Raw genomic sequence first — 12,834 nt, forward strand, 5'->3', positions numbered from 1 at the left:
CAATGTTCTATTTAAACATGCCGTTTATGGCTTCCATGTTATCAATATTAGCCAGGAGAGATCCACTAAAAATGCTGGATCCAAACTTTTTTTTGGAAGGGGGGGAGGAGGAGAAGAGAGGGGGGGCTAATAATGAAGGATATTAAAAATTTACTTATCAAAGCAAATTTTAAATAACAATGTGGTTTTAAAGAAAATCATTTAGAAAAAACTGTCAGTTAATGTAACAGCGCCATCTTCAGATACAGTGTACGTACATTTATCCGTCATGGTCAACATGAATTCGGATCCTTCACAGAATTAAAACATTAACCCTTGATGCTAGTAGCCAAACAGCCATTGCTCTAAATACCCAAACAGAATACAGTTTCCTGCTAAAAATCAGGCGTCTCCTTTAAAAAGGAGCAAAAATCGAAGCCATTTTTTATTTTCTTATTTTTAAACATAGGGTTGAAGCAGGGGGGGTCTCCAGAGGTGTGCCCCCCGTTCATTTCAGCTCTGGGGACCCCCTGCTTCCAGAGATACAGACCTCCAAAAGGTATCTGCTGGTATCTCGCCAAAAGTTTAAAGCTCCCGCGTTAGGATGAGATTATAGTTGGCGCACACGCGACGGAGCGCATAGGGCGTCGCACCAAGCAATCCCTGCAGGTCTGAGGCGATGGGGAGGCGTGGCGGACGCGCCACACGGCTGGTTTGAACTCATTGGCTGAACCGCTCACGTGACGCGGCCATTGCGCCAAAAGACAATTTTGATTTTTTTTGTCTTTTCAAAAATATCTGCGGCGCAGTCGCTCTGCATCGCTGGCGCACAGTATGGCGGCCTCATAGAGAAGAGGTCTGGTTTTTGCGCGTGCTGTCGCGCCCACTACAAATCACGGTCTTTACGTGGGCCAATAAGAAGCCGAACCTGATGTCACGGCAGCTTTGTAAAGCGGCCATTATGTGATCCCTGCTAAGCGAGCGGCTACCAGCACCCACTACGGAGGTATCTCCAGAAACAGGAGGTCCCCGGAACTGAAATTAGTGGGGTTCAGCTCCGGAGACCCCCTGCTTCAGCTGAAATTAACGGGGTTCAGCTCCGGAGACCCCCTGCTTCAGCTGAAATTAACGGGGTTCAGCTCCGGAGACCCCCTGCTTCAGCCCTATGGTACAAATAAAAACGATTCTCCAAAAAAATAAATTGGGCGCTTGAATTGCGGCTTTAAAAATGGGAAGAGTTGGTTAGTGCGGGCGGCTCTCTAACAGCGCCTGGCTTTTCCATCATTGTGGCGTATTAGTACTGAAGGTTAATATTCCTAAAGCACGTATGAACATTGCAGTGGTTTGCAATAAAATAAATATTTGGCGTCTCTGAATTCTGCTTGACAGTCCCCCCACCCCCAAGGACAGTATTTTAATCACCTCCTTTGCATTGAGCTTCTTCGCCATTGGCTTTTGGATCGGCCGCAATTCCTTCTGAACGTGGCACACTTGTTCCTTTTGGTTGTTCCCCCTTGAAAAAGAGAATGAAAGAAATTAAAACCGCAAGGGCAAGGTAAATAACTGAAGAACTTCACTCCTTTGCCCGCTCGACGAGTCTGCAGGGTCCTGCGACACGCAAAGTGGTCAAAATACAACATATTGATCATGTTCTGGAGGGCTTATTGCATCTTCCCAAATACATTGGGCACAGTAGGTGGGTTCAAATGGGTGAAGTGAATCTTATTGGGCTGGAGTTTTCTCTAAACATTATTGGGCTGGAGTTCTCTCTGAACATGGAGAAGCATTGATGCAGTGCTAAAGCACGTCAGCATTAAATACGTACAGCAGTTTGCTTGCTTTTTATGGCAATTCCTCTCGCCTTCTTTGGCTTGACTGCAATCTTGTGCTTTGCTGCAGTATTATTGAGGCAGGCGAGGGGGCTGGCGGGGGTCGTAAAATCCACAGGAAGCGAGTAGCAGGTGGGCGAGGCAGGACTCAACAGCACGTGGGTGTGGAACGGGCTGATCGGGCGTGAAGGTGCGTCAGATGATACCTGTGCATAAACACAACAGAGAGATCTTCAATATGATGCGCTCGGGAGCGTATAATGGAAGAACAGCATTGACCCACATGAACCGAGGATGGTACATGGACAGAGCACTTTCAGACCGACGTTTAGGTTCCATGACCACCGGGCGGACGAGCATCTTTTGCAGGCAGCATATGATAAAGAAACCCAGCGTGGCTGCCCAAGGGCATGCACTTTATATTAGGTCTAACCCATCAACAGTAAGGCCGCAAAATAAATATAATTAATATATATCTTCAACTGTACTTTTAAATGTTTTTGGGGGGCTTATTTTATAATCTGCCAAAGCCGATTGGACCGCTCCCCATGTAATTCAACGTGGAATTTTGGCCACTTTGGCGAATACGGAATTAGTCCCTTAATGGAGCAGAAGAGCAATCGTAGAAATAAATGGCACACCACTGTTAATAAAGGCACGCAGGAATAATTCCGCTTCTGGTGCTGACTTCCCAATGGTCCCGGCGTCTCAAGGCTGGGCCTGATAATGGCACAAAAATGAAGGAAAGGAGGAGCGCACAGGAGACTTGATTTGAGTTTTGAAAAACTTCAATAAGGTGTTCACAGCATCAGAGCTTTAGTACAGATAACGTTTCAGGACTAATGTGTCCCTTCCTCAGACCCTGACACAGTCCTGAAACGTTATCTGTACTAAAGCTCTGATGCTGTGAACACCTTATTGAAGTTTTTCAAAACTCAAATCAAGTCTCCTGTGCGCTCCTCCTCTCCTTAATTTTTGTGCCTTAATGGAGCAGATACTTAAAAAAAAAAAAAAAGTTGGTTCCCCACTAAGTTGGAAGTAGGGGGTCTCTGGAACTGACCGTATTGATTTCAGCTCCTGGGATCCCCTAATTCTCTAGATACTTACCTCTGAAGTAGGTGCTGGTAGCAGCTCCACAGATTTAAATGTCCCGGTCACGCGGGCCAATAGGAAGCCACAAGGGATGAGGTCACAGCCTCCTGTTGGCCCGCGGGAGCTTAATCTGCCACAATAGCCCCAACAAGTCAAGCTGGAGCTGCTACTGGCGCCCCCTACAAAAGTATCTTGGGAAGCAGGAGGTCACAGAGTTGAAATTAACGCGGTCCCGCTCAGGAAAAACCCCTGCTTCAAACCTATAAAAATGTCCTGCACTACTTAACCAACATTCATTAGATCCTCATCACAAGGGGTCAGTTAACCCTGTTCCTTTTATTGCACTAAAAAGCAAATTGTAGGCATGACTTCAGCAACATTTTATCACTTTATAGGAAGACGCGTTTAAATGTGGCCAGAGTATATCGTTCTTAAACTAGGGCAAAGAAAAACGAACGGGACGTTTCGAACAAGTGCATTTAATTACTGTACAAGATGAGCACCAGAACAAAATAAGTGGTTATTAGCATTTTAGAAGAAAAATCGACCATCTACCACGAACATCTGGCACTGATGTTTCACATTTGTGCAGAGATTGCCATTCATTTTGCCTCATGCCAAGATAACCCATTAGACATAAAAGCATCAAGTCGCCATCTGTCCTGATAAGAGCATCTAAAATAGTGTTTAATCAAGAGCCGGCAGCCACTTTCTGTTCTCAACTTGGTTTTAAACATCAGAAATAGGATAGCACGGATTGGCCAAAGTATGCGAAACATGCACTTTACAGAGAATATACGTATTATTAGGGCTGCTATATATTTTGGCCAGCCATAATTACACACACATTTTTTATAGAGGGACAAAAATACAGCGCAATACTAATTCTGGCATCTTGTATGGCGACTTCCGAGATGCTTCTAAACCATACAACCAAAATAGAACTTTAAATATGCACGGCGGTGAAAATGTGTACGTTTTTCAGCCAATATTTATCTGCCGATTTCTTTTATTCTTCATTCTTCCCCCTTTCGTCTTGGGTCTGAAAGGTGTCATTTCTGGCAGCCAGCCTTAATCATAGCATACGTAAGCACATGAATCATGAGCATGATAATACAGTACTGTAATTGCAATTCTGTACATTGACACAAAACGCCTACAAATGCTAAAAACGGCAGACACCTTCATTAGGAAATGGTTAATAATTATTTGTAATAATCTATGGATGTTGATGTGATTTAAACCATAATCCTATCCCCCCCATCCGATATATTTTTTTTTCTTTCTTGTACCCACACCCCTAAAAAAAAACAAATTTTCCCCAGAATTTTGATTTTTGTGCCCTTGAAAGTATATAAACTGCTACAATAAAAATACAAAAGCAAAAAAAAAAAAAGAAAAAATTTGATTTGTAAAAATAACAATAATACTAATACTACTAATAAATTGTATAAGGGTGGGACTGCCCCTTTAAAAACTTATTTTTTTAACATTTATTTACTTAAATGTTTTGGCCCAGATCTACAAAAGGTGCCAACCTTTAGCACACCAGGGAATAAAAAGCTTAGTGTTTCCAAGCCTTGAAATCCTGGGGTTTCCTTTCTGTGGTTGTTACCTCTAAAGTAGCAAGTGTCTAGGGATATAAAAAATATATATATAGTGTCTGCCAACTATATGAGATTTATTTGGAAAACAGGCCGTTTTCTATAGTTTCCGATAAAACGAGAACAGAAGAAGTGCTCCGACGAGCAAGGGACGCTGGCTCCTCTGCCAAGGTCAGCAGTCAAGGAGTCTTCAAACGTTGAGCAGCATGTAGCAAATGTGAAGCAGATGATTAATAGGTTATATGCCGCTGGTACATTGTGTCAACATGTTATGCAAACTTTAATTACTCCCTGGAGGTGGGCGGGACATGCAATAAAAGAACCCAAGGAAATTGTACTGGGTGGTTCTAAAATGTATATGGGGTTTAGCACGGGGAGTGGTGGAGGTAGGCCTTTTGTTGCAAATAAAATAAATAAACTCAATTGCCACTGGTGTTGTGCCTGGTCCGGATCTCAATCCAGCCACCCCGATAACCACTCTTAAAAGGTTAAAATGGGGTTCTAATATTTTTGGTTGAGCTTTTGCACATAAGAAAAAAATAAATAAATAACCGGCAAAATAAATCCAGGCAAAAGAACGCGCACATTTATCTCACAGAAACGGGAAAGGGACGGGGAAGATTTAAACACATAATGATCCCTAAACTACTGGGCTGATGTTTAGAGGAGAGACTTATTTTGATTATCTCTAATGAAAAGCCACCTGAAATTTTCAGCATTTCCAACCCCATCACAACAAAGTGTGTTCCTGCCTGGTCTCAAGCTATAGAACTTTGGTTTCATTCCACAAATATTTTAAAAAGTACATTAGTGTTTGAAGTACATTAGTGTTTGAATCCACTGTAACGGGGTCAGGGACGTGAAAGTAACGGAGGAAAAAATTAAATGAATGGAAGAAACTTAACCCAACGGTTTGTCAACCTGGACTGCCATTTAGATTGTAAGCTCTTGGGGGCAGAGTTCCATTTCCGAATGCATAGTTTTCACTTTGACACGCTTTATGGTACAAGGATGACCTCTCCTCTAATGCCTTGTCTGTAAAGCGCTGCATAGATCGTTGGCACAAGAGACGTTTCGCGGCTCCGGGATTGATGTGACAGGGTCACGAAGATGGATACGTCCCTGGTATTAACATGTCACCTACGACCAGCATCTAAAATGTGACGGCACTTTGTACCAAGGCCTTTTACTCTATCAGATTCACAGCTTTTTTCTCAAGTAAACCAGACTCTGTCCTACAGACCGCGTATTTGCTAAAAAAACAGTTAATTTGGGTCACATCATTCAATTTAAAAGTTTATATCCAAATATTCTGGAGATTGATGCACAGTAGAGCATCAACCATCAAATAATCCAGAATATATGTTACAAAGAAAAGAAAGAGGGTGCCCCAGTTTCTAAAGAAGTATCATCTTATGCATCCACAGAGGTCACATCACAAAATATATATCTACACCAACCTCCATGTGCCGCAGGAAGACCCAAAAATAGTGACAAGGACATCACATCTTAAGAGTTTGACCAGGGATCGTCCCGCGTTCAAACCCAACCCTTCGTCAGTGCGTACAACAGGGACGTAAAGCAAAGATTCCGTCAAAAAGTACATTTACCTGTTCCTCTTCACTGTCTGTCCCTCCTAAACTCAGAGAGCTGCGTCTCTGGGCCGGGTTGGAAGCCTAAATACAAAAAAAAGTGTTAGGTTATAGAATTTAATTTAACACACAAAATAATAATAATAATAATGATATATATTTTTTTATATAATAATGAAAAATATATATATATATATTTAAAAAAAAAAAATCATGTTTCCCAAATGCAGCAAATAAAATAAAGAACCGAGTTCAAGCTGCAAAGCACTGCGCCCTTTACATTTCTTTTATTACAGGATTGAAGCGGGGTGTCTCCAGAGCTGATGTGTTAATTTCAGCTCGGGGGACTCCCTGCTTCCAGAGATACTTACCGCCATTGGGGGTGCCAGTAGCAGCATTAAATTGCGCAGAGATTCTGGCCTCCCCACCGGAGATAAGGATCTCTGGAAGCAGGGGGTCCACGGAGCGAAAATTGACATGATTCAGCTCCGAAAACCCCCTGCTTTAATCCTGCGAAAATAAAGAACGTAAAATCACGCAGTGCTACATATTTTGGGGCTTTAAGAACCAATTGTTCTGGAGCAAAAACTGTGCCCCGCTTTCCCCCCCAGTAGCTCCACCACCCACACTTACAATATTCTGGTTTACAACAAAAGACGGGGGTGCCCAATGCTACATCCAATTGACAAAATATATATGGTAATAAGTATAAAGTTTAAATACTTCAATAATAATAATTTGGTTATTTAGTTAAACCCTTTGGCCAAAGCATTTAACTTAATAACTAATTATTACTATTGAAGTATTTAAACGTTTTCTTATTACCATACATGTTTTGTCAATTGGGTGTAGCATTGGGCACCCCCGTCTTTTGTTGTATACATTTGCCACGCTCAGTAGCACTCTTTTTTGACATAAATATATATTCATGATGTGCTGGGTGTAGGAGTTTGAGCTAGCTGGGAATGTGTGTTAATATTCTGGTTTATCCTGATTGATTAAAATACATAATATGTCCATGCATATTTCAGTCAGTCAATCTGGTACTTCAAGGGTTAATGCAGCTACAGTTTGATTGTAAAAATACGATATATTGAGTTTATGGACAGGCCAAGACTCTTCCTGGGTCTGTGCAGAGAGTACTTATCTTAAGGGGCAATCACTAAAAGTGATGTGTAGTTTAGAATGAAATAAACGATCACCAGACCCCTGGGCTGTCAGCCTCAAAAAGAAACCAACATTCCCGAGACACTCCTTGCGCTTCACAGAAAGGGGGGCGACACACATGTCACCACTTACTTGGAGGACTTTATTAAAAATGAGAATATCTTGGGACGTCATCTACCGTACGTGTACATACGAAGAGGTACATATTCAGCATCGTGTTAAAAAGACAATTTAAACCGTACCACGTGAGGTCTAGAAGGTAGCCAAGCACAGATCTCTATTTGTCACTCAAATTTAGTAGCAATTAGTCTAGTTACATCCGTCATAAATCGCCTGAATCTATTGATACGACTCATGTTTGTCCAAGTATTAGAGAGAGGAAGTTATGAGTGCGTTTATAAATAGAGGCAAAAACGTAAACGTATTTTTTCCCCCGAGTTTTTGTTTCTCTGTTGTAAAAACGTCAACCGAGCAGCTGATTTACGACAGGGAGAGGGGGTGGGGGGTGGGGGGGTGTCTTATGTGGTTTCAATGGGAGAAGAATGTTATATAGGGTTTTCCCTGGTGTTCTGAAAATCAGAATTCAACAGGTGTGTTTTGGACCAAACACGTGAATTCTCAGATAAACACGTGAATTCTCAGATTTCTACGCCAGTGACCTCTCTGAGGAAAACCTATGGTAACGTAATGTATAAGAATTTCTGCTTTATCCTGTTATTTAAAAAAAAAACGGTTTTGCATTTACTGTAATTGTATGCTCTTGTAATGATCTTTTTCTGCCATCGGAAGCACTGTATTTTTATGTATATTAAACAATTCTTTAATAAGTAATGCTTTGGGAATCTGAATGTACTGTTGCACGCTCTGGAGAGATTATTTAAACTTCGCTGCAACAGGTTTTTGTGGGTTAAGGGTATTTTTTTTTTCTATAATAAAACAGTGACCCGAGTCCCTAGCAAAGGGGTGCACAAGATTTTCATGGTGGGGGGGGGGGCGGTTACAGATTTATATTAAATGCCGGGGGAGGCGTGGGGTCTCTGTAACGTCTTTTACCTGCTCTCTGCCGGCTCTTCGGCGACGCGACGTCAAATGAGGCCCCAGGGTCATGGGATGCGACATCACATGACCTGCAGCGTCATTTGACGCCGGGTCCTAGGAGAGGGGTTGGCGCGAGCATTGGCGCTGCCAGGCAGCAGATATTAAGTTACATATTTTGCATCATTCTTGGGTGGTGGAAGCCTAGATATGATTGCAATTGAGTAAGGGGTTAATATGAACTCATTGATAGTACCTTGGGGAGGAGAAAGGCGAGTTGGCTAGAGTAGCCGTGTGTATTAACCCTGGTCGCATATCCAAGTCACGTGCTCACGTGGGCTGTCCACGGCAGGTGGTATATTGGGACGGATTGAAGAAGTTATTGTTAATTTGAGGGCGATTTGCGAAGGTGAAAAGTGAGCCAGCTAGAGAACCCTTGTCCCATATGCAGGTCACGTGTCACGTACGGCACAATGCAGAAGACCAGCAATTAAGCACATACCTTGCTTGACGAGTGTGCAAGGATCTCGTGCAGAGAGGTCATTTCTGGGGGGCTCCTCGGTAACCCATCATCCTCTGACAGGGCGCCCGAGTCTTCCAGTTTTTTGGAAACAATTATCTGGGAAGGGGATCCTAGCCGGAGGTTCTGCTGAAGCTGGAGCTGTTAATTAACAAGGTACAGTATTCATTCACTTTAAAGAGACAATCCAAGCTGGTGATTTTTCTTCACAGGATTGAAGCAGGGGGTCCCTGGATCTAAAATTAATGTTGGGGAGGGGGCATGGGGGGGGAAAGGAGGAGTTCAGCTCCCAAGACCCCCTGCTTCAATCTTATGTTAAATTTAAAAAAAAAATTAAATCCCGAGTTGCTCCTTTAAAAATTGTAAGCTTCTCGGAGCAGGGATCTCATTACCTGTTGTGCCACTAGGTTTCCACATTTTGTTTTTGCCTCCAACCCCCAGGATGTGCTGCGCTACGCAATACGTGGGCACCATAACAAAGAAAACAAGAAGTCAAAAACGTCAGCTGCCCAACCGTCCAGCACCGCATTGGATGTGGTAGGAAAGGAGAAAGAGGCACAATATATTCTGCACGACCTGGCTTCAGTGCATGCGTTTGGTAAAGGTGGTAATCACGTGATTCAGCGGAAGGAAGGCTATAAATCCTATAATGTTTGGGGAGTGTTAGGAATTAGATGACTGCAATACATCAGAATGTCAGGCACTTCTGAATCCAGTTCTCACTCCATTGTTACGGGCACTGCCAGAATTAGCAACAGATTTAAGAACCTCCGTAACAAAATCATTCAGCTAATTAGGCCGGGCACTGTCACTGGGGTTCTGCTTTTGCCAGAACTTAATCGGTTTGGGTTTTTTTAAATATTTATGCTTTTTTTTCTCTTGCAAATGTAAGCCTTAAGCCTAACAAAAGCCGAATGCCTCTTTGCACCAAGTTACCTAAATACTGCAAGCCCGTCGAAAATGGAATGAAGTCACAAAGGGTTGAGTTAAACATTTACAGGGGTGGCGATTTTTTATTTTTTTTTATTATTGTGCTGAAGCAAGGATCTCCATAAAACCTGGCCTGTTGTTGGCCCTTGACGTACGAGTGTGTCACCCCTGCTCCAACACGTCGTAGACGTTAGAGAACAGTAAAAATGCCATTAAAGTGTGTAAAAAAAATAAAAACAAAAAAAGGATTATTAAAAATCGGCCTTACCTGCAACGCTCTGACTTTCCCAGGTAGGTTTTCCTGCGAGGACTTCCCCACAGTCACATTTTCCGGCTCGGAAATGAAAACGCTGTCATGAGACAGAGCCTTGTTTCCCATATTTCCTTTCGCCCTTTGGAAAAAACAGAACAGCTCATGGGAAATTTGACATGTACATTTCGTGGTGTCGATATTTCAGAGCCACTTGAACGTGGGTGGAAGGGTCCAGAGCTGCACAGGGAAGGTCGGGTTAATCCGCAGGCTTATTGATGCTTTAAAGATGCAATCATCCTACTTGTTGTGCTTCAGTTTAAATAGTGGAGGAACACTTAATCCCATAAACCTCTATTACAATAAAATGTATTAATAGCAGATTCTTAAATTATAAAAATGATGTCCACTTCCAGTTTTGGCCACCGTGGAACGCATCTGGGTATGGAAAAAAATAAAAATCGCCTATTCATGCTAAGTGGAGGCCTGGAAACAGATGTTACCGGCGTCCATGTTGTTCTATCCCCTCTGGAACTTTACACATAAGCACTACTCGTTTCCTGTATGTTCTTGATATGGTTAAAAAAAAAAAAAAAAACAACGAGAGAAATAGGTTCCATCGTGACTGTGGGTGACATACACTGGGAAACAGAAGCCGTTTCATTATAAAAACATAAATCTAAAGATTATAAAGGCAAATAAAACAAAAATGTATGCACCTATTTAATGTAAAATACTCTGATAAGGGGTATCGGGGCTCAATCAGCATTAACTGCCAGTTAAGCGACTTATCGGAGCTTCAGAAATCCTGGTGTTTGAATAAATGGCGGTGGTTCTGAATCTGCATTAATGCATGAAAGTCCCATTTCAGTCCGCGCGGTAATCCCGAGTCTGCAGCGACACTATTGAATAAGCCCAAAAAGGTCTTTAAAAAACGGCAACTTTGCCAAGTTTTTCTTATTGTCATTCATATCAGCAAGTGGTATATTGGAGTAGACAGATAGAGCAACAGGGTGCTTGGGGAAGGAAATACATGCTCAACACAGCAGAATGCATCAGTTTATTCACCTCTATTTTCTCTCCCTTTTAGGGACACATTCAGGAAAAGTTTGACAGCGCTTAAAAATAGCCAGATTCTCTCATTTCACCATTATTCCGCAGAGACGACAGTGACAGTAACACATTGCAGATCAGGCGCTGGAGGTCCCCGTTACTGACACACCAAGGTCGGTATTTACCGAATGGGCTTTTAAAAAAAAAAAAAAAGGTGCCAGAAAGGGTCCAACAGAACAGCACCACGTCGTCAACACGGGCCTAAATGTCGTTAATCCATTCCGACACACACACACACACACACACACACACACACTCTGCAGTGTCCTGTGTCCATAACAAATCGCTACAAGACACTGACATTTAGTAGCGTCCGTGCCTTCTTACCCCGGATCGTGCGCGGGACGAAACGCCGTTGGATTGAATCCCGGCGCACTCACATCACTGCTGGACTGGCTGGGTTTTAAATTGCTCTCTCTGCTGGGAACCAGCGTCTCTTTCCTCTTCTTTTTGACAAATAATTTTTTAAAAGCCTGAAATTTCGACTTCTTTTTGCCTGCAAAAAAATAAATGGACTTAGAAACACCTTTAAAATTATTATTATTATTATTATTATTATTTAGCCAACCCCATTGGACACCAAGTAATCATTTTTATTTTAACCCTTATGTTGCCGGCAATGCGGACTCTCTGGAAAAATAAATAAAAACGTTTTTTGGGAAAAAGCAAAATATGCGTAACGCTACAAACCGAGAGCACCAGCGAATACGTTTGGGAGAAAGGGCATACCAAGGTCACATTCGGATTTCTGGGAAACTACAATTCTGAACAGCAATATGCAAAATTAAGAAGCAGTAAATGGATCGGTCAACACTACGGCAGGATTGGCCAACTCCAGTCCAAGGGCCACCAAAAAGGTCAGGTTAAGGATATCCCAGCGTCAGCACAGATGGCTCGTTGACTGAGCCACCTGTGCTGACGCTGGGATATCCTTAACCTGACCTTTTTGGTGGCCCTTGGACTGGAGTTGGCCAACCCTGCCCTACATAATTACTTGTGGACCTCTTGTCCTATGAAGAAGGTCAAACCAGTCTTCCCATTGGAAAAAAATAAATAAAATCAATCACCATTTCAAAATCATAAATTGGCAAAAGTATTGCAATTTAATAATAAATAGGATTAAACAAGGAAGAAGCCAAGGGGAAAATGCAAGTAACTAACGCTCCCCTTAGGGCTGACAAATCACAGCTGGCATTCCAATGTTTTTCCCTACATAAATGTTCTAACCACCACAAATATCTTCAGTTTAACAGCTTCAGCCCCACTGTACATGGTACCAGAATAGGAGAAAATAATGACAAATACCTTTATTGCCTTACAGTATTACATGTTAAAAGTGATCATTTTGCCTTCTCCTGAAAACAAACAAACTGTGCCCAAGTATTTTAACATTTTCACCTCGCATAAAATCGCTTTCTTTTGAAAGAAATATAATGGCTGAAGTCCGTAACCCCCCCCCCCCCAGCTTTACAGTCGCACCCCCCACACCACCGCTTTTACTGCGTATGGAACGTCGCAGAGAGAATTAGGAATGGACTACGCCATACTTCCGAGACCGGCCCAACCGGGGGGGGTCTCCAAGCAGAGCGTGTGCGTGCTCACTGCAGCGGGCCTATTCTCAGGAGAGGTGCTCAGTATCAGCGACTTTCATCCACATTTCCAGGGTGAATGTGGAACGGTAATGTGGCAACGGAGGGCTTCAATTATAAAGCCACATTTAAAG

General features: G+C 42.6%; 1 protein-coding gene across 7 annotated transcripts in view; it reads right to left on the minus strand.

Moving 5' to 3' along the window:
• Window positions 1-12,834, minus strand: part of KIAA1210 (KIAA1210 ortholog) — a 52,050-nt gene that overhangs the window by 7,195 nt on the left and 32,021 nt on the right. For all 7 annotated transcript variants that reach the window (XM_075573343.1, XM_075573345.1, XM_075573342.1 and 4 more), the window contains 6 exons: window positions 11,439-11,607; window positions 10,017-10,140; window positions 8,801-8,959; window positions 6,115-6,180; window positions 1,805-2,014; window positions 1,402-1,492 (listed from right to left, as the gene is read on the minus strand). In XM_075573343.1, the coding sequence (XP_075429458.1) occupies window positions 1,402-1,492; window positions 1,805-2,014; window positions 6,115-6,180; window positions 8,801-8,959; window positions 10,017-10,140; window positions 11,439-11,607 (819 nt within the window). The remainder of the gene's footprint in view (window positions 1-1,401; window positions 1,493-1,804; window positions 2,015-6,114; window positions 6,181-8,800; window positions 8,960-10,016; window positions 10,141-11,438; window positions 11,608-12,834) is intronic.

Source organism: Ascaphus truei, chromosome 16 (genome assembly GCF_040206685.1).
Source record: "Ascaphus truei isolate aAscTru1 chromosome 16, aAscTru1.hap1, whole genome shotgun sequence".
NCBI classification, from domain to species: Eukaryota; Metazoa; Chordata; class Amphibia; order Anura; family Ascaphidae; genus Ascaphus; species Ascaphus truei.